Source organism: Chenopodium quinoa, unplaced genomic scaffold, assembly GCF_001683475.1.
Source record: "Chenopodium quinoa cultivar QQ74 unplaced genomic scaffold, ASM168347v1, whole genome shotgun sequence".
In the NCBI taxonomy this organism is placed as follows: Eukaryota; Viridiplantae; Streptophyta; class Magnoliopsida; order Caryophyllales; family Amaranthaceae; genus Chenopodium; species Chenopodium quinoa.
The window spans coordinates 3,468,906-3,490,977 of record NW_018745523.1 but is presented as its reverse complement, the minus strand read 5'-3'; the positions used below and the strand labels follow the sequence as shown (position 1 = coordinate 3,490,977).

The window sequence follows — 22,072 nt, the reverse complement described above, 5'->3', positions numbered from 1 at the left end:
TCTACGAGTCAATTCATAGCTCGCATGTATGACTTGGCGCACCAAAAGGTCCAAAACAAGAATAAATACTAGGGGTGTCCGTTCGGTTTTCGGTTTGGATTTAGTCTAAATCCGATCCAATCCGAAATATAATTCGGTTTTCAATTTTCCAATCCGATCCGATCCGAATTTCTCTCTTGATCCAATCCGAATTAAAATTCGGTTATTTGGATCCGATCTGAAAATCCGAATTATAATACATTATTTTTTTAGCGCCTAATACAATTATAAAAATAAAGCTTTACTATAAATAAAAGTCTTCAAAATCATGATTAAAATACACAGTTCAACGTTAAGTCATCAATTAATTAATACAAAGTCTCTCTAATTTATTTTATGTAGTATTATGTATTTGAGCTAAACTTCAAAATATACAAAATATACAAGCTTAATTTTACAATTCGGTTTTTGGTTTGGATTGGATCCAATTAGGGTCAATCCAATCCAATCCGAAAATCCGAATTTCCAAAAAATCTCAATCCGATCCGATCCGATCCGATTTAAAGTTCGGATCCGATCCGAATTGATAATTCGGTTTGGATTGGATTGAATTTCGGTTTTTATCCGAATTATGGACACCCCTAATATATACAACTGAATATAATTGTAAACTGAGGTTGTCCATAAGTTAACCAAATAAAAATCCTAGGATTGTGTGGATTAAGTTAACCAAATAAAAATCCTAGGATTAAGTTAACCAAATAATTGTAAACTGAGGTTGTCCATAAGTTAACCAAATAAAAATCCTAGGATTGAGTGGTGAACGAAGGTTCATAGTCAAGTCAATAGAAAAGTAGTGGCCTGGAGTCGACTCATACTAGTCCATGCTGAAAGAGATTAAATCACAGCATTATGCAAAGTATGTATTAAGAGTATGCAGCTGAATGCCTGAATGTACACATAACAAATTCATTAGTCCAAAAAAAAACATATGTATTTTTGTAAGAAAAAGTCGTGGGTTTGGGTTATGTCATTCAACACCATCAACATGCTTATACCATACTTGTTGATTTATAATCATGGATTAATTTTCTCCTTGGCTGCTGATGATGCTGCAAATTTGACTTCGTTAGCCGATAAAAGAGTTGCTGCAGGTACATACAATTAAGCTCCTTAGTCCTAATAACTAGCTTATACATTCAAATATTATTATGATGCTTTAAATTAGTAATCTAGAGTACTACGTACCTACTAAATATTTACATGTATCAATCTTTTGATTTGTAAGCTTTCATATGTTCATTTTTCAACCTAGATAAAGTTTAGTAGGTCATCACATGACGTTTATTTAATAATAGATACTAATATTATCTTTACTTTAATTTTGTTGAGCACATGAGAAAACCCACATGTAAGTGGTGTGTTGTCTCACATTAGTTGAGTGTTGTAAGTGAGACTTTATATTGGGATGTGATTGAAGAAACAAGAAAGTTGTGTCCACTTTATAAGGATAAGGGACTACTCTCCTCATTGTCATATGATTTTGAGGTGGAATCTCATTGGTCGTATAAAGTGGATAAGTTGTTATGGGTTTAGCCCAAGTCCGTTTATCAAATTTAGAACCAATCATGCAAAATTTATTTTTAATTATTCCCTATTACACCCTTTTTTTTTTTTTTGAAAGCTAGAGTCAGGATTGCACAAGAGGTTTAATAAAATAAGATTTTAACGGGGTAGATAAGGTAATATTATTTTATTATTATTATTTTTTTATGGAAAGTAAATTGGTGTGAGATGGACTAAGGACCATTGGAGGGAGTGGGAAATGATTAAGTAAATATGAGTGGGGATTATTAGTGGGTAAAGATATATACAAAGTATATTATTAAATTGCAAATGTTTCCAAAATAGGAGGTGTAGCTGTTACAAAAAAAAATAGACGAAAATATATCGTGTAGCTTTTATAAAAAAAAATATATATGAAGGTAGTATATTTCTTCTTTATAATTACTAGTTTTTAACTGAATTGATTTTTTTTTTTTTTTTTTTTTTTTTTTTTTTTACAAAACTGATATTATATTTATTGAACTAATAAACTATAACTATTTTTTGTTGAACTAATCTAAAATTATTTTTATTGAAAAATATTTTTTTTGGGAAAAAGAAGAAGACCTTACTGTACTAATATTGAGACAAAAAACGATAACACATTCGAAATTAAAGGACAAAAGTATAGGAAAAATGAAAAAGTAAAATCCAACTTTTGTACTTTTTTCTTCTAAAAATCCAACCTTCATTTTATTCCTTAAAAATCCAACCTTTATACCCTATTTTCTCTAACAGATCCATTAAACCTTTAACATGTTAAACATGTTTAAATTTTTATTATTTTTTTAATCCTTTCAATTTCCTTTCTCACTCTTCCTCTTTCTCTCTCCTCTCTCCTCAAAAATAGAAACAACCCACCTGTACATCACCAACACCACTGGTACGCCACCAACACCACCAGAACACTGTAACACTGTACCAACACCACTCAACCACTCTCACCCCCGCATCCAATCACGTCACTTCCCGCCATTTTCTCTTTCCTTAACCCACCTCCGTCGCACCACCAACCTTCGACTGTCAAACCCGAAACAGAAATGGGCACCAACAGCTTATGTACACGGACCCGCTTCAGACTATTCGGTAACTGACCCGGACCCGAAAGTTGAGGGGTTTAGGAGAGAGAAAGTTGAACCAAAGGTTGCGATTAGTTGGGGAACTTTATTTCTGGAATTTGTTGGTGGACCAAAAATGGCAGCTTGCTCTTTGTGTTTCTGCTCTCGTTGGGGGTGGGTTCTTGTGGCGATTGTGTTGCGAGTGTTGCTGGTTTCTGGGGATGTGGTGGTCAGGGAAGGAGGGTGGGGTCGGAAAGGGAAGTGGTGAGGAATGGTGGCCGATTTATTGGAGGGTGGTGAGGAATGGTGGCCGGATTTAATGGAGGTGGTGAAAATGGTGGCCGGAAAATCTGATATTTTTTGTTTTTTTAATTATTTTTATTATTTTTGTTTTTAATAATTAAAAAAAATAATTGACCTATTATTATCTGACACGTGGCATATAACTTTAAAAAACCGGTTATCAACAGGTAATGGACCTTTAGATAAAAATGGGGCATAAAGGTTGGATTTTTGATGAATAAAATAAAGGTTGGATTTTTAGGAGGAAAAAGTACAAAGCTTGGATTTTTCTTTTCCATTTTTCCAAAAGTATAATGTCAAGTTCAGATTATTCTACATTTTCTTGTTGTTATTTGAAAAAAAATAAAATAAAAACATAAATGTGGGCATATACAGTATATTTTTTTCAAGGAATGAAAAATAAATTGTGTCGTAGGAAATTTTTTCTTTAAGCTAAGGTGCAGTTCTCTTAACCTTATTTTTTTTAGCTTAAATTATTTTTAATAAGCTGAAATTATTTTTGTCAAACTTAAATTACTTATACTAAATTAAAATTATTTAACCAAATTAAAATAATTTTATTGATTCTCTATTATATTTCTTCTTTAAGTAAAGTTGTTGATTTTTACTAATTTAAACTGAAATTATTATTACTAAACTAAAAATTTTGTGATTGATCTGAACTTATTTTTGTTGAACTTGCATTGGTACTAGTTTTATTAGATATTATTTTTTGTAAGGTGAAGAGAAATGCCCTAAAGTAAGGGTAGTTTAGCAAAATATATATATATATATATATATATATATATATATATATATATATATATATATATATATATATATATATATATATATATATATATACTCCCTTTTTCCACAAAAATAAGTAGCACAATCAAAATTTACACATAATGAGATTCTAGTTGGATTTTATTTTTATATAATTAAATATTAATGAAAATTTATACAAAAAATATATTTTGAAACTTTGAAGTATTGCCTATCTAATAACATATTTTATAATAAAATATATACTTTTGTTATTTTAGTGACAAACTATAGTCACAGTTTATATATACATAGTGAAAAAAGTCCAACGTGTCAATTATTTTATGATGGAAGGAGTATAAGGAAAAATAATAAATCTGAAATTTTATTATGCTTTGACTGGCGTGATTATAGAAACATGTGTAAACTATATATAAAAGATACGTATGGACTTTTAACTAGAGCTGTCAATTCGGGTATTCAGGTCGGGTTTGGGTTGGGTTAAATCAGGTCTCGGGTTAAACAAGGATCAGGTTATGTCGGGTTAATCTAGTTTCATATCAGGTTCAGGTTCAGGTCGGGTCATTTTCAGTTCATGTTATAGCGGGTCGTTCACCTTTTCAGATATAGGTCGGGTTCAATTTGAGTTAAAATCGGATCGGATTCAATTTCAGGTTTGGGTTGTTGAGTCAAGTTTGGATGAGTTAATAAGATGGTACAATCGGGTTCGGGTTAGTGTTGAGTCGGGTTTTGGTTCAAGTTAAATTCTAATAAATATCGATGTGGTTAAGTTGAACTATATAATTACGCCTTCCATAATTTGATCAAGAGTTATCAAGATTTTTGTAATAAAACCTATATACGAGTAATATACTACAGCCAATAACATTAACTTGCAACTTTGGGGTATTATTTGAGAGACATAAGATATTCCAAAGTTGCAAATAAATGTTAACGGAGGTAGTAGAACTAAATATAAGTTGAACAAAAGATTTTATTAAATCGGATTGAGGGTTTACAGAATTATACTAGTATATAAAATGAGTAAAAAGGTATATAAAATTTTATTAAACTTTCCATGACTCGGGTACAAGTTTTAATTGGGTCGGGTACTAATTCGAGTTCGGATTATTTTCGGGTCGGATTAAATCGGTTAACGGTTACTTTCAGGTGCAGGTTCAGGTTCAGGTCATAAAGTATTGGATCAAATCGGTTTTTGGTTAAGATCAGGTCAGGTTCAGGTCGAGTTACAGTTCCCTAGTTTCACCCCATTGTTCGAGTACATGTTGGGTTCAGATCATTGTCGGTTCAGGTCGAGTTTTCAGGCCGGGTCAGTTTTTGATAGCTCTACTTTTAACCATTTCATACATCATACACCCGGTTGTACCTAGCAGGCTAGTAAGGCACAAACGATTGTAAAAGATCTTTTTTGATTCAAATTACTCCTCTGAACTTATATAAGAGTATAGTTCGCCTTCATTGCTAATGTGTGGTTGTTTTGTTTTGGTGGTTGACTTGCGAAAAAATTAAAAGGATTCATCAGCATTGACTGTGGAATGACTAGAGATTCACAATATAACAATGCGAGAGGGTTATATTACAAGTCGGATTCAGAATTCATAAACACCGGAAAAAACATGGAAGTAAAGAGCAACTACACAGTTGGTGGGTTATGGACAAGTTACAACACACTCAGAAGTTTCCCAAATGGAATTAGAAATTGTTACACTTTGAAACCTTTACAAGGCAAAAATAGAAACTACTTAATCAGAGCTTCTTTTTACTATGGAAATTATGATGGACTAAACACCATACCAACATTTGACCTTTATGTCGGAGTTCATTTTTGGGCAACAGTTAAGCCAGATTCCGTTGGAGAACAACTGTTTTTGGAACTTATTTACACTTCTGAAGATGACTTGATATATGTATGTTTGGTGAAAACCGGATCAACCACACCTTTTATTACTGCATTGGAGTTGAAGCCTTTGATCGACTCTACGGGTAATTACAATTCCAGTGATGGTGCACTATTGACTCGTGTGCGCATGGATGCTGGCTTCTACTCAAACCCCTATACAAGGTTGTTTCTTTATTTCTATCTTCATTGAATTTTAAATTGCAACACTTTTACAATGGACTTTTTTTTTTTATTTATTTTTTATTGCAACACACACTTTCTTCAATGAAAATACCTCACACTATTTTACAGTATTATAATTTGTATGTCTCACCTCACATGGTCCCCACTTTTACCCTACTTGGGCCTTGTTTGGTTGACATTCTAAAATGGGGGAATTGAAAATTCATGGGAATTGAGAAAATGAAGAGTTGTTTGGCTGGCATAAGAAAGCAAAAATGGAGGAAGTGGGAATTCATGGGAATTTCAACTTCCCACAAAACATGGGAAGTAAATTACCTAGCCCCCCCCCCCCCTCTAGGTAAACCAAAATTCATGGGAATTCTAATTTCCCTTATTGCCAACCAAACACATTTATGAAATTCCTAGGAATTTCATTAAGGAATTAACTTCCCATGAAGTATAAATTCCTATGGGAATTAAATTCCCACATCAACCAAACAACACCTTATATTATTTCTCTTCTCTTAAGGGTTTGTTCTAATACGTTGAAACAACTCAGTTCAGTTCAGTTCAGCTCCTAATTTTTCTTCTCTTAAAAAATATTCATTTCAGTTCAGGTCAGCTCAGCTCAGTTTAGTTCAGTTCAGTTCAGCTGAGTTCAGTCAATGAGAGCAGGCCCTACCCATTAATTTATTTAATACTTCAACCGTTCTAATATTGCAACAATGAGACTTTTACACTATTCATCACTCTTTTTTACCACATAATATGATTTATAAGTTAAGCAAAATATAGCCATGCATGTGAGATCTTGTTGGACTCTCAAATATTTTCACAATATCAACTTTTTAAAATGTTTTTTCTATATATTTATAAATATTTAACATATAAAATGTGCTTTAAGGTGCGTACTTTCATCCTTGTTGCAATGTTATTGGAACCAGTATGTATCCACTATTACCTTTTTTTAAAAAAAATTTTTATCATTTTTTAAATTTCCAAATAAACCTCACTTACACAATATTTTAACAACATTAACTAAACTGCATAAAATCAAATTTAACTCAACTGCATAAAACTTTGTGTCTTTTAGGGGGCGTTTGGTTCGCTAAATATAGGTATGAAGTATGAGTTAGAATGACTAAAATCCATGCCATATGTTTGGTTGTCAAAAGTATGAATTTTAAACTCATACTTCATATCTCAAACCCATGAGGTATGACGTTTAGAAACCTTTGGAGGGAGGTGGGTTTGACTCATTCTATTCTTTTAGGTATCAAACAAAAAGAGAGAATAGTGAGATATTCCATTCCAATATTAAACCAAACACATAATATTATATATCAAGTTCCAACACGATACCACCTTAACTTCATCCCTTCCCAACCCCATATCACTCTGCGAACCAAACGCCCCCTAAAGTGCTGTAATTAAAATAAAAAAGAGGGGACATACGGTAATGGGAAATTTTGGGAGATTCCTCCAAATTCTAAATCAAAACATAAAAATGAAACGAGATTATATTGGGAAATTCCATGTTTCTCATGGTGAGAAACGAAATTTGTTTCTCATGAGGACATTTTGTGAATAAATCAACAACTTTTTCATTATTGTGGGCTTTACAATTAAATAAAGTTGTTGGTTTATTTGCGAAAATGTCATGTGAGAAACAAAATTTGTTTCTTACCATGAGAAATTGGGGCATCCTCGATCATATTACGATTTTAAGCAATGCATACTATTGCATTATTCTAGTTTCTATTATTGTCTCTATTATGATCATTAAGGCTAACACAATATTTAGAATCTCATTTCTTGTACACTTGTATGTTATTTTTTTAGTGTAGCTGATGATCCATATGATCGACTATGGTGCGGAGTTCCAGCTAATAATATTCACACTTGGGGCTCTTTAAAAACTGATCAATCAATGAATTCTACGTTCATCGATCACTACGAGTTACCACCATCAGTTTTAAAGACAGTTGCCGTTCCTATGCCTAGCAATATCTCCTTAAATTACTACAGTCGGTGTATGGGATCCTTAAATACTGGATTAGTATGGGTTTTCTGGCACTTTGCAGAAATTCAGAAGTTGGGAAGTAATGAAACAAGAGAATTTACTATTTCAATACCTGGAAAATATCAGTCAGAAATAATTAGCCCCAGATATTTGCAACCGTTAACCATCGTTTCCGATGTAATAACACTGACTAATGGATCTTCCATCGAGTTTCTCATTACGAAGACAAATACGTCGAAACTCCCTCCTATTCTCAACGCTTTTGAGATATATGAAATAGTAGACCTCAAAGCATTAGCAACAAACCAGAATGATGGTAAGTTACAGCTTAGAGAGAAAAAAAAAAAGTAAACATTCTTGAATGAACTTTTTCAATAATAAATACAAGTATTAATTCTTTTGCTTTCATTATTATCCAGTTGATGCTGTTATGAACATCAAGATGAACTACACAGTGCCGGCGAGTTGGCAAGGGGATCCTTGTCTACCTATTGTTCCTTGGGATGGTTTAGAATGCAGCAGCAATGGTCATAAGTCCCCTCGAATAACTTCTTTGTGAGTCTAAATAATTAGATAGGAATGTATATATTGGGATATCATATTATGAGAATAATATGACATGAGATAATATACATTCCTATCTCAATACTAAACATATCCTTTTTGAAGTTACGCAATGATTTGATACAATAAATATATTAGTATCTATATTTGAAAATGAATTGAATGCCAGGAATTTGACTTTCAATGGATTGGCTGGAGATGTACCCCTTTCATTGTCTGCTCTTACAGCTTTAACCTACTTGTAAGTTGACATTATATACTCCGTACTTCGTATATAAATAAGTTTTAATTATAAAGTAGGTTATTCAACCAAAAGTTTGAGTAATTGTGTTTGTTAGATATGTAAAATCATCCACAAAAGTATATATACTATACATGTATGCACATAAATTAAACATATGTGTAGACGCGTTTACAATACACCCTCTCTATTCATTTTTGTTTATTATTTCACACTTTGATTTTTACTACACACATTCTTTCTATACAAAGGGATCGGCAAAAGTTGATCATGAAACTCAAATAGTAAATTAAAGAATAAGGACATAAAGTGTACCTATTTATTGTTATTCTATCAAGCTAAGATTCATTGTACAATATTGTGTAAAGACCAACTCATATATCCTTAAAACTATTGGCAACACAATATACATTCAACTTTTAACATTATTATTGCTATTAGACCATCTTCGATGGTGAGAAGACTTGAGTGAGTTTTTTTAGGAGAGAGAGTATTTTTTGCAAAAGATATTAATAAGATGGTATTTAAATTTAGCAATTTTCTTGCTAAATTTAGATACTCAACTTTAAATCTCATTTGGCAAAAAGTGTAGGCACTTTATTATAATATATTTTGTAATTAATTTAAGGTTTTTTTTTTTTTTTTTTTTGAAAAACTTACAATATAGATTTTGTGGGTCATAAATTGAAGGTGACATTAGTATACTTTAGAGACTCACCATTGAGAAATTAAACTTCACATGGGTTGCCAAATTGAGAATTAGGTTGGGTATCACCATTGGCGAAAAAAAAAAAACTCATTTTGTATCTCAATATTCAAAGTTGAGTCTCAACATTGGAGATGGTGTTAGGAGTTTGATCTTAAGTGTCATGTCATAGAAAGATCATATCCCAATATGTATACACAAGGGCATTTAGGCTGATGATTGAATATCTTGTCACATACATAGAGTATCATCTGACGCTAATACAAGTGAAATGACGTGTTTTATGGTATGATAGGTGTTCTTGACCTTGTGAATTTTGTTGCTTCAGGGATCTTTCATATAATAATCTTATAGGGGTAATACCTGATTTTCTAGCTAAGATGCCATCTCTACATACTATGTAAGTTTTTTAGTTGCTTTAACCAACTTCTTAAGACTTGAGATGTGTATGAAGTTGACCTTGTCTAATCCTTCTGTAATAGAGATTTAAGAAGTAATATGCTCACTGGTCCAGTTCCGATAGCACTCAGCAAAAAGGTGGAAGATGGCTCTATAATTTTGAGGTAGGTTAAGTTATATTCCATGCTATCATGTATAATTTTCATCATAAGAAAAAACCGAGCAATGAACTTTTTAATAATCATAATTGTTCTTGTAATTAAAGTTTTAACATTATTCCACCTCCCAACTTTATTTGTATCCTTTTCCCAGATTGGAGGGCAATCCAGATGTGTGTATGTCAAACCCATGTAAGAAAAAGAATTCAAAGAAGATGGTGGCTATATTGTCTTCAATAACATCTATAATATTCATCATTATTTCGATAGCAATATTGATTTGTATACTTAAAAGGAAGAAAACAGGTATATTAAAGTTTTTTGTACTTATTCATTCTAAGGGTATATATTATTATAATTAAAGACATCATACCAATTTTTTGAATTATTAGAGATTCACCTTAAATAATGTGGCTTGAAATCATTCATAATTAAAGTCTTTAAATCAACAATAGCACTAGATCGAACAGTGATCCACCAGCTAATACTCCTTCCGTTTTTAAATACTTGCTCCAATTCTATTTTTTACACTATTCGTTCGTCCTACTTTGACTAATGTTTATGATTTATACATAAGAAAAAATATAGTCTTGTGGGTACTTGTTGAAATCGTCTCAGTGAATAGGTTATTAATTTTCAATTGTTAGAATTTATAGTTATTAATAATTAAAGATATTATTGATCAAATATTAGCATCATCATTCGTGCCCAAGAGAAATAGAGCAAGTATTTAAAAACAGAGGTAGTATATAACAACATTAATCAGGTCTAGTTTTAGAGCCTGTTCACATTTACTGGACTGAATAGAGCTGAAATGATGTTATGAACTATGATTTTTCTTTGGTTTGTGTATAGTTATAGCGGTAGATTATGCTATGTTTTTTCATTGTTTAGCAAGATACATTAAAAATGCATCATTGAAGCTGGAGAGTCGGAGTTTCACATACGTGGAAGTGATGAATATGACCAATAATTTCCAAACAATTATTGGAAGAGGAGGATCTGGAGCAGTTTATCAAGGCTCCTTACAAGATGGTACTCCTGTGGCTATTAAAATGATAAACCCATCCACTCTAAGCTTAAAGTTGTTTCGTACTGAGGTATAAAATTTTCATTCTAATATACACTATCTGAAGGTTGAGATCTATACAAAAGAAAGCATAATTTATGCATCCTATAAACTACCTTAACAAAATAAATAACAACTCTGTTTTCTAAATGACAGGCTGAACTGTTAACAAGAGTTCATCATAGAAGCCTTGTTTCTCTCATAGGTTATTGTGAGGAAGGCACAGCCATGGCACTCATCTATGAACATGTAACTAATGGTAACCTAAAACAACATTTATCAGGTAAACAAACAATTAACAAGCAAAATTGTACTGTGACCATGACATTAAAGAAAATTTGTGTAGAACTACCCTAAAGATAGAATGTTTTGTGAATAACTACCCATTTTTAAAATATTATTTATAAAAGTTTGTCTAACACTACCCATAAACGATTTCCGACAATTAAACCATAAGAGTGGGCCCTACAAACAGCTCAATTGGACGGAGACCGTTAATGGGTAGTGCTAGACAAACGTTTGTTTTCTTATGGGTAGTTCTAAACAATAATTTTAAAAACGGGTAGTTATTCACAATGGAACCCTTCTTTAGGATAGTCTACACAAAATTTACTGACATTAAATTATTTTGTACGAAATATGTATAATTGGTTTATATTCATTTGCACGGGAATGCATGAATAATGTAGTAACAAAATATGTTCATTTGCTTTTTGTAGATAAACATACTAGGGTTTTATGTTGGAAAGAGAGACTACAAATTGCCATAGACGCTGCACAAGGTCAGTTGATTGTGTTATATACTTAAATGCAGCACTATAATTTCATATGAGAAAATGTTGCTTGACATTGTTTGATTATATGCTGTACAAGGTTAACTTGCATTAATGATAAAATATTGTAACTGTAGGTTTGGAGTATATGCATAGTGGGTGTGAACCTCCTATAGTACATAGAGACATGAAAACTTCCAATATTCTACTAGACGAGAACATGCACGCCAAGATTTCAGATTTCGGCATCTCCAAAACATTCTCTATTGAAGGTACTGAGAGTGGTTTGAGTACTAACGTGATGGGAACACGTGGCTATGTTGATCCAGAGTAAGTTTACAATTCTCATAGTTGACTTCAATTGTACAGGGAATCATTTGAACATTATTTTCTTTCTAACTAGAAGAATTAGGTAAGATAACGGAAAAGATCTTCTCGGCCAAGCTAGCAAACCAGATTTTCTCTCGGAAAAATTGATGGGAATAATCCCACCTTTTGAGCATCGGAGATTAATAATCCTACTTTTGGGTTTCTTTTTAATAATTTCACCTTTGTTGTCAATTCATTTTAAATAGTCTCAACCGGTCAAGTAACCTGTTATAACAAGTTACTTGACACGTGGCGGCTTATCATTGGTCGAAAAAATAAAAAAAAAATTTAAATTAAATATTTTATAAGAAAATTAATAAAATAAATAAAACCACCCACCCATCACCCACCAGCTGCCCAATCAGACACCACTATCCCGAGCCCCGCGACTCCGGCCACCCAGCCTCCAACGACAGCTTTGGCTCCGGCTCCGGTGTCGCAATTGACCCCCTACCCTCATAGACCCAACTCCGCAGCCCCCTCCCCTCGAAAACCCCTTTTGATCCCGTCGCGACCCCAACCCCTCAGCGTCCTCCATCCCTTTCTCGGTCGCGTTAGCCTTCCCTATCCCCAATTCCGACCTCTCTGTCCTCCCCTGATCTCGAATTGAATCACGTCGTTTCCTAGTCAATTTGGTGGGTTGCGATTTGTTTGAAGGGGTTAATTGGGTTGCGATTTGTTTGAAGGGGTTAATTGGTCTGGATGGTGGTGGTTTCACGTCTTGGTGGTGGTAGTGGTTTCGGGTCGCGGTGGTTTCGCGTCTGGTGGCGGTAGTTTCTAGTCTGGGTTTGGATGGTGGTGGGGATGGTGGTGGACTGGTGGGGATGGCGTGGCTGTGTTGTTAATTTTCTTTTTTTCTTTTTACTTTTTGATTAATTTTAATTTTAATTTTAATTTTGGACAAATCAAATTGTGACACGTGTAAAATAAACTTAATAAAAAAAATTACCTCTTCAACCGGTTACTGGTCACCCGGAACTATTTAAAGTGGATTGATATCAAAGGTGGGATTATTAAAAAGAATCCCAAAGGTGGGATTATTAATCTCCGATGCTCAAAAGGTGAGATTATTCCCATCAATTTTTCCAATTATATATTATGCTTTCATTTTTTTTTTACACCAATCAGAGCTTAGCTTTTTATTACGTCAACAAAGATTTAAAGTCATTACAAATCGCCCCATGAATTTCAGGGGGATACTCTTCTAACCAAACACGATAATCACTAAAAGTACTACTTAACTTAGCTAAGCTATGAGCAACACCATTACCCTTTCTTCTAACAAAGGAGAAAGAGCAAGAAAACATTGGCTAGCCAATCGAAGGATGTCACTAACCATATTCCCAAAAGCACTCGGCATAATGATGCCCTTCTCCATATGATGGAATAGCTTCAAGTTGTCAGTTTCAAGCACCATATTTCTAAAACCAGCTTGAAGGGCAGTCAAGAGACTTTGCCGCAACGCAATTGCTTCACCCACCTCTACCTCAAAATTGCCTTTCACCTTCAAGCAGAAAGCCAACAACACAACCCCCTCCGCATCCCTCAACACGCCTCCCACTCCTAGCTGCTGATTAACGCCCAGATTTGCAACCGAGTTCAGCTTATACATGTCCCTGGGGGAGCTTTCCACACAGAGTTCAGCATTTGGCTCGGCTTACTCACAGAGGCCACTTTCATCGCTTCTTCATACTCTCCCACCAATCCCACTGCCTTATGTATTATATCGATCACATACCTCGATTTTTTCTCGAAAACCCAAGCATTTCGTTGCAGCCAAACTCCCCATGCCAAATACCAAAATAAATCCCACCAATGAGGATCCTTTATTTTTTCACTCATGCTAGCACACCAGCTTCGAAGGCAGCTTGCTACCACCTCATTCGGATCAAGTCTCAGCACTGAAAGGCTCCAAATCAAGGCAGCCTTAGGACAATGTAACATCATATGCAATGTTGTCTCATCCGCTTCACCACACATCGGGCAAATTTGATCAATATCCATGCCCCTAGAAACTAGTCTCATTCTCACCGGAATAGCATCTTTAATGCAACGCCAAGCAAAAAAATTTATCTTCTGAGGGACCTTTGCCTGCCATATTATCTTCCAATTAAATATAGGAGGGACATTGGATGAAGAAGCTCTGCCATTCTCATCATTCTCAATTAAGAGGTGGTAAGCACTCTTCACACTATAATTGCCATCTTTAGAAAAATGCCAACACCAACCATCCGAGCTATCAAATAATGGTATTGGAGTACTACAAATATCTTCAACCTCCCTGTCAGAAAAAAGACCATGAAGAATGCTCACATCCCAATTCCTACCCTCCCATAATTGATTCACATATATTCGCACATTTTCTCCATCACCCTTGGAAGAAATCACACGGAAATTTGGCAACCTTGAGACCCATGGGTCGTCCCAAATATTAATACTACTTCCTCCTCCGATAATTTTTCTTGCCCCTTTTTCAATAACTCCCCTTACACTTAAAATAGATCTCCAAGTATAACTCATCCCCGACACATTTTTAGCATCAAAAAAAGAAGAGGAGGGAAAGTATTTACCTTTGAGAACCCGAGACATTAAAGATTTCTCGTTGGTGAACACTCTCCAAGCTTGCTTTGCCAACATAGCTTTATTGAAAAATTGCATGTTCCGGAATCCCATACCCCCTTGATTTTTTCCACGGTACATATTCTTCCAAGCCACCCAACACATTTTACGTTCTTCACCTTTTTGCCCCTAAAAGAAATTTCTACACATTTTTTCCACCTCATTAAGGATGCTAATGGGGATGGAAAAACATTGCATAGCATAAATAGGAATAGCTTGGGCAACAGATTTGATGATAATTTCCCTTCCGGCTTGTGATAAAAAAGTGTTCCTTCCAACCTTTGAGTTTCTTCCACACCCTATCTTGAATACTCTGAAAAACCTGTTTTTTGGAGCCCCCAATGTAAGTTTGAAGCCCAAGATACTTGTCATGTCCATCGACAACCTTAAAAGATAACTTCATCTGAAGCATATTTTTCTTCTCACGATCAATGTTTCGGCTAAATGACAGTTTCGATTTTTCCATATTCAATTTTTGGCCCGACGCCAACTCATAAGTTGAAAGAATATCCAGAACACTATCAGTTTCTTCTTCATTTGCCCTGACAAAAATCAGACTATCATCCGCAAAAAATAGGTGAGAAATAGGCTCTACATGCCTTCCTATTTTCACCCCGTGAATGATTTTTTTCCTCTCTGCATCCCTTAGGAGGGCAGATAACCCTTCTGCACACATAATAAATAGGAAAGGAGATATAGGGTCTCCTTGCCGCAAGCCCCTGCTAGGCTTGAACACCCGAGAAGGTTGTCCATTCACAAGGACATCAAGAGAAGCCGATGAGACACACTTCATAATGTTCTTCACAAACACATCCGGGAAGCCAAATTTCATCATCATTTTTTCCAGATTAACCACTCCACCCTGTCATAGGCCTTACTCATATCAAGTTTCAGACCCAGGTAGCCTTTCTTCCCTGTTTTCATCTTCCTCAGATAATGGAAGCATTCATAAGCCACCAAAATATTGTCGGTGATTAACCTTCCAGGAAAAAACCCACTTTGCGACTCACTAATAATTGATGGCAAAAAATTTTTAAGTCTGTTTGCTAGAACCTTTGACACAATTTTATATAGCACATTACATAGACTTATAGGTCTATAATCAACAGGAGACTCACATTCTTTCTTTTTCGGAATTAAAACAATATGAGTCTGATTAATAGAGCTAATATCACCACCATTATTCAAAATATTTAGTGAGCTAGAGATCACATCCGCACCAACAGTATTCCAGAACTTTTGGAAAAAAATAGCAGACATACCATCAGGGCTGGGGGCCTTTGAGGGGTGCATTTGGAAAAGAGCTTCACGAACTTCTTCACCGGTAAAGGGAGCCGCAAGATCATCACATTGCTCGGTTGATATTGCCGAATCTACCACCTCAATTACACTATCTGCCTCGACAATACCACTCGCACGAACAACTCATTAAAATGTTAAACCATCGCTTCCGAAATCTGGTCATCATCATACACATTGCCCGCGGCGTCCTTTATCTCTCGAATGTGATTTCTGGATTTTTTTTGGTTGGCTTTCGTATGGAAAAAAGTTGTGTTCTTATCCCCAAACTTTAACCAATCTTTCCTACTCCGCTGTCTCCAATACAACTCCTCCCTCCTTTCTAACTCATCCATTCTATCATCCAAGGCCCTCAATTGTGCAATAACACTCTCCGTTTGACTCTCCTCCATAAGACTCTCCATACAAGCTCTACACTCCTTCAATTCCTTCACAAAATCACCAAATTTGTTTCGACTCCAAGCACTCAAATTCAACGACGTGTTAGCAATTTTTGAGCAAATATCACCTTCACTACTCCACGTATTTGCAATAATATCACCACAAGTCTCATCTCTAAGCCACATTTCCTCAAATCTATATTGTCTACCCTTTTTTTTCTTCTTCTGCTTCCCTACACCTTCACTAATGCATAACAAGATAGGAAGATGATCAGATTTGCGTTTTGAGAGATGTGACACAAATTAGCCCGGGAAGAGCTCCCTCCATTCCTTGTTCGCCAGATACCTATCCAACCTTTCTTGCAAATTATCCTCACCTCCCCTATTATTTGTCCATGTAAAAGGATGACCAATAAAACCCATATTTTCCAAACAACATGTAGCCACGGCACTTCTTAGAATGTCAGCTTCACCCAAGTTGAAATCTCTACCCTCTTGTTTCTCGCTCGACAAAAGCATAAGGTTGAGATCCCCACCGCACACCCACATGAAGACTTTCAGTAACATTCCCGTCTTGTGCTTATTTTCATCCTCAGGGTGACATAAATCCCAGTGAACCTCCACCCCTTCTTCTTCGGCATTTTGACCCAAGAGTCAATATGATTAAGGGAGTAAGATTTAATATCCACCACTATAGAATCCTTCCAAAGCAAGGCAATCCCACCACTCCTTTTTCTCCCATCACCAACACAACTCACGGCTAACAAGTTATTAAACTTTGAGCTTTATTTTTATTTTTTCCATTTCATGACACTCCAATCTAGTCTCTGACAGAAAAATAATTTGGGGTTTTTCAAGAAAAATGATATTTTTTAACGCCGTTACAGCCGAGGTGTTCCCCAAACCTCTACAATTCCAAGAAATGATGTAATTCATTGTTCACCAAGAGTCCAGGGTGTGGGGCCCGTCACATTTTGAGTCAAGAGTTCCACCTTACGTCTTTTATTCATATCAACACCTTCCTCCCCATCCACCATCATATCACACTCAACTCCCTCGTCTTCCCTTTCCCCTCTTTTACCCCCTGACAGCAACATTCCCACCCTCACCTCCCTCTTTTTCTCACCTTTTATTATTTTGACTTTTTTCAATTTTTTAATCTTGTTGTTATCACCTTCTCCCTCTTCACTCCCTTCCCCTTTAGTATCCCCTTCCCCCCTCACCTTTCCTTCTGTTCCCTTCCCCTCACGCAGCACCTGGTTAGAGAGCACAGCAAAGGGTTCGACACCTAGCACCTTATTTCGCCCATTATTCATGGCTTGCACATCAAGTTCCCCATCCTCTTTCTTTTCTTCGACATTCCCTAGCTTATCTTCCTCCCCTTGCTTCGAAACTTCCATTACTCTTAGGACCATGTTAGTCCCATATTTATCTTCAACAGCCACAAGAGAAGCCTGCTTACTTCTAGGACTTTTCACTTCTTAAACATAGTTCGAAGGTTTTGGGGATGTGAATGATAGTCTTCTTGCGACCCCAACGGGACCAAGCTTAATGACATCAGGGTCATTATAAGAAGGAATTCTTCTTGATTTTGGCGCTGCCTTCAGTTTATTCATACACTCCTTCTTCTTTTCTCGCTCAGCCATATCAACTCTTACCTTCTTTTTCGGGGTTGCTCTAAGCCATGGACCATATTGAAACACAAAATTTGAAGCTTCATCTTCATTAACTTCCTTGTACTGGCATTCCTTTTTTGTATGTTCCAACCGACCGCAGAAAAAACAAAAATCAGCTAACCTTTCATACTTTAAATCCACCCAGCAGGAGTGATTTTTACCCATCGCCAGAAACAAACCCCTTCTCAACGGCTTGTTTATGTCAAATTGTACTTTTATCCTCAAGAAATCACCCCATCCCAAAGGATCATCATCATCGGCTTCCAAAAATCCTCCAAGGAACTCTCCTACATCATACATCACCTCCATCGATCTTTTGTTCAAAGGGACATCTAACAAGCGCACCCACATAGGGGCGTACTTAAATTCAATTTCTGATGGCTGTTGTTCTCCAATAGCCTCCTGTAAAAGCAAGAGTTTTTCATCGAAAAACCACGGCCTTCCTTCAAGTACACGCTCTTTGTCTTCCTCACAAAAGAATTGAAAGACAAATAAATTTGTCTCTACGACCCTGATTGCGAACTTCTCCTTCAATCTCCATACATTCGTTAAGGTTTTTTTCATAGCTTCAATATTATAGGGTTTAACAGTCCATAACTTCCCTACTAACGTAAGGTTCAGTTTAGTTTTCGTGTCTTCACTGACAATTTCGACATAGTCACCCCCTAAAACTTCCCCCTCCTCCTCTGTCAATCTGAGTTTTTCCCAATCTTTAATTAATTCCTCCCCCATACTACCCAAACAGGAATCAAAAGAAGAAAATTGGCAGAAAATCGAATGAAATCGTCAAGAAATTGAATAGAATTGGTCAAAAAAATGTGGAAAACTTACTCGCAAACCCTAGCGCGGAACTGACTCACCCTAGCAAGGGACCAGTGCTTTTTATTAAAAGTTTACTTCTAGTGTGTATATATTATGCTTCCATATATAATAGAAAATTTTGCAAAAAAAAACACCTTTTATAAGCAATTTTTTGCAATAAGCCACCATACAATTTTTTTTTTGCAAAACCACACCTTAATCAATTTTTTTTTTTTTTTTTTGAAAAACCATACCTTTTTGCCAGAAAATGGGGTCAAACCCTATTTTCCGGCATTGACTACCCAACCCCACCCACGAAACCTCCCCCTCCCCAGCCCAATTCACAAAATAATCCCCTCCTTCCTTCCACCTACGAAACCGCCTCCCCTCCTAATCCCCACCAACGAAATGAAACTCCTTTGTTTCCATCACCTTGCGAAATCTGGATTTAGGGTGGTTCAAGTGTTAATTTAGGGATGGGGGAGTGCGGCTAGGGGTGTCGGCTCTGACAGTGGAGGGAAGAAGGATGGCTAGGGCTATAGAGGAGGGTTTAGGGTGGTCAACTTCGTTAGAGGGGTGTGTTTAGGGTGGTCAACGCCGTTAAAGGGGTGTGTTTAGGGTGGTCAATGCTGTAAAATGGTGGTTTTGTGGGTGGAGTTGGGGAAGGAGGTGGTTTCTTGGGTAGGGCTGGCGAGAGAGGTAGTTTCGTGGGTGGATTGGGGTAGTCAATGCCGGAAAATGGGGGTCAAACCTCAATTTCCGGCATAAAAGTATTGATTTGCAAAAAAAAAAAAAAATTTAAGGTGTGTCATTGCAAAAAAAAAAAAAAAAAATTATAAGGTGTTTTCTTGCAAAAAATTGTTATGAAATGTGGTTTTTTGCAAAATTTCCTTCATCATATGTGGTGTAATTTCTAAGCTTTTGAAAGAGATACTAGAATATTGAATGAATTCCTTATTCTGACGAGTGACTATCATAATGTCTTGTGTTACAGATACTATAACTATCAAAGACTTAATAAGAAGAGCGATGTGTTTAGTTTCGGGGTTGTTTTGTTGGAGCTCATCACAGGGCAATCACCAATTGTGAGAAGCAATAATGCTGAACCAATACACATAAGTGCATGGACTACTCCTAAGCTTGAGAGTGGGGATATAGAACTCATTGTCGATAAGAGATTGGAAGGACATTTCACCACCAACTCTGCATGGAAAGCCTTGGAGATTGCTATGATGTGTGTATCATCTACTTCAATCCAAAGGCCAAGCATGAACCAAGTGTTGAGTGATCTGAATGATTGTTTAGCCATCGAAATGTCCCGAGGAAATAGAGAGATGGACAACCATGGATATGGTTATCCTACTACTGACATTGCCATTGTCGATACATCTATTGAAATGGGTCCAACAGCAAGGTAGCCACCTGAAATGATGCTGGAAAATCACTTTGATATTTATAACAGAAGAACTCTTTTATTGTAACGTATTATCAGTATCCATGTACTACTGTATGTTTATGTAATTTGATTTGGGAAATTTTGCAAACAACTAATTTTAAGTATCAAACAAATAAAAATCAGAGTTCGAAAATTTTAGGGTTTTTGAAAATTGGGGGAAATCAACAATTAGGTAAGTATTCTACTGATTTGGGGCTTTTTTTGTAAAAAAAAAAAGAGGTTGGGCTTCATAGGAAACCGTCAGAAATTGCCTAGATACGTTTCTGGTACGGGAGATAATCGAATCCGTGCATCCTTGGCCGGAGGTGGAGGTGGAGGTGTGGTGGGCAAAGGGCTGGCCGGAAATGGAGCTCCATTCATGGAGCCATGGAGTTTTGAAGGGGAGGAAGAAGATGAAGAGGAAATGGAAAAAAAAAAAGGAAAAAAAGTTTTCTAAAAAAATAAAAAATAAAATAAATTCTGGACAAATAAAAATGCAACACGTGGCAAATGACTAATTATTAGACGTGATGATTGTGTAATGACTAGACTTAATGACTGTATAATGACTAGATATGATGACTGTGTAATGACTTGGTCACTAGACATGATGACTGTGTAATGACTTAATGACTAGACTTGATGACTTGAACGCCTAGGATTAATCAATTAATAAATAAACGGTTGAGATTCAATCTCTTATTGTAGTCGACCATAGTCGTCCGTAGTCTACGACTATTGTAAAAGCTTCGCAACTTTTATGAATAACTACTTTTATTTTAACTTTGTTTTGATATGTTACCGGTTTACCACTACCACTTGACAGATTACGTTAGATTTATCATTTGAGGGACCCACTTTCCCAACTTAATCCAACTATATCTTTTTTTTTTTTGATGCGATAACCCAACTATATCTTCACTATATAAAGACCTTTTCCCCATTAAAAACTCTGCTTCTTTTGAATGTCAAAATAACCAAATTAATCAGACACATTCAATCTAATTCACTAAAAAAAGTAAACCCCATTTTTAGATTAATAAACTACATACAGTACCCAATTAATCAATTAGTGTACATAAAATTGGTTTATTAAGCTCCAATACGCACCTTATTAAAGTTAGGGTTTTGAAATGTCTATTGAATTAACTTTAATTAAATTAAAGATTATCTAATTATGGTTTATGATTTTCAATTTTGCTGTAAATTTAGTAATAGAGGTTAGTTATAAGTAATACTTCGTACCTTTCACGACCCTTGCCTTCTTGAACATTTATTGAAATCGCCTTCCCCTTTTTCACTGTCATAATGTCTTTTTTCATACTCATAATTTTGCTAGAAACGCTTATGGTGTGCGTGACATAGTATGGGTGAGACTGAGAGGGAGATGAATGAAGAAAGATGGTGTGGTTGACAGCAACAGAGAGATGATGTGTGAGATTGAGACTTGAGTGGGAAATGAATGAAGAAAGAGCTGAGAGTAGCGGAGTAGCGGAGGGAATACTTGATTGAGTGGGAAATGAATGAAGGGAAAAATTGTACGTACTCCCTCAGTGTTTTTTTTAAGTCTTACACTTTGACTTTTTTTACTATTTATATAATGGTTTTGACTTTACTAATTTAAAGAGAACAAATGTTATTGTATAATACATTGTTAGATTCGTCATAACGTACTCATAATGTATAATTTCATATTATCAAATTCCATATAATTTACTAATATATAATTAGATAAATTAGTGGGAAAAGCTGTGTCTCGACATGCTTGTTTGGTCAAAATGTAAC

At 35.5% G+C, this 22,072-nt stretch overlaps 1 protein-coding gene across 5 annotated transcripts; it reads left to right on the top strand.

The window, feature by feature from the left end:
- The first annotated feature begins 809 nt into the window (after positions 1-809).
- LOC110715674 (putative leucine-rich repeat receptor-like serine/threonine-protein kinase At2g19230) lies at positions 810-20,727 on the top strand. 5 transcript variants are annotated; one of them, XM_021894273.1, is made up of 14 exons: positions 812-1,133; positions 4,863-5,090; positions 5,226-5,775; positions 7,618-8,114; positions 8,218-8,353; positions 8,532-8,603; positions 9,638-9,709; positions 9,792-9,872; positions 10,021-10,172; positions 10,761-10,966; positions 11,092-11,218; positions 11,655-11,717; positions 11,846-12,038; positions 19,847-20,727. In XM_021894273.1, exons 3-14 carry the CDS (start codon positions 5,249-5,251, stop codon positions 20,268-20,270), a joined length of 2,550 nt encoding a protein of 849 aa, XP_021749965.1. In that variant the 5' UTR covers positions 812-1,133; positions 4,863-5,090; positions 5,226-5,248; the 3' UTR covers positions 20,271-20,727. The 5 variants fall into 5 exon arrangements, with proteins under 5 accessions (XP_021749966.1, XP_021749965.1, XP_021749963.1 ...); XM_021894274.1 differs by lacking the exon at positions 4,863-5,090 and having other exon boundaries at positions 810-1,133; positions 11,846-11,980; positions 19,847-20,263; XM_021894271.1 differs by lacking the exon at positions 4,863-5,090 and having other exon boundaries at positions 10,021-10,058.
- Positions 20,728-22,072: the final 1,345 nt, after the last annotated feature.

Bases quoted from the DNA above. Each gene is read 5' to 3' on its own strand.
- LOC110715674 (XM_021894270.1), top strand. From the start codon at position 971: ATGTATTTTTGTAAGAAAAAGTCGTGGGTTTGGGTTATGTCATTCAAC. The intron at 8,604-9,637 runs GTAAGTTGACAT...TTGTTGCTTCAG, and splicing joins CTTACAGCTTTAACCTACTT to GGATCTTTCATATAATAATC. The intron at 11,718-11,845 runs GTCAGTTGATTG...TTGTAACTGTAG, and splicing joins TGCCATAGACGCTGCACAAG to GTTTGGAGTATATGCATAGT.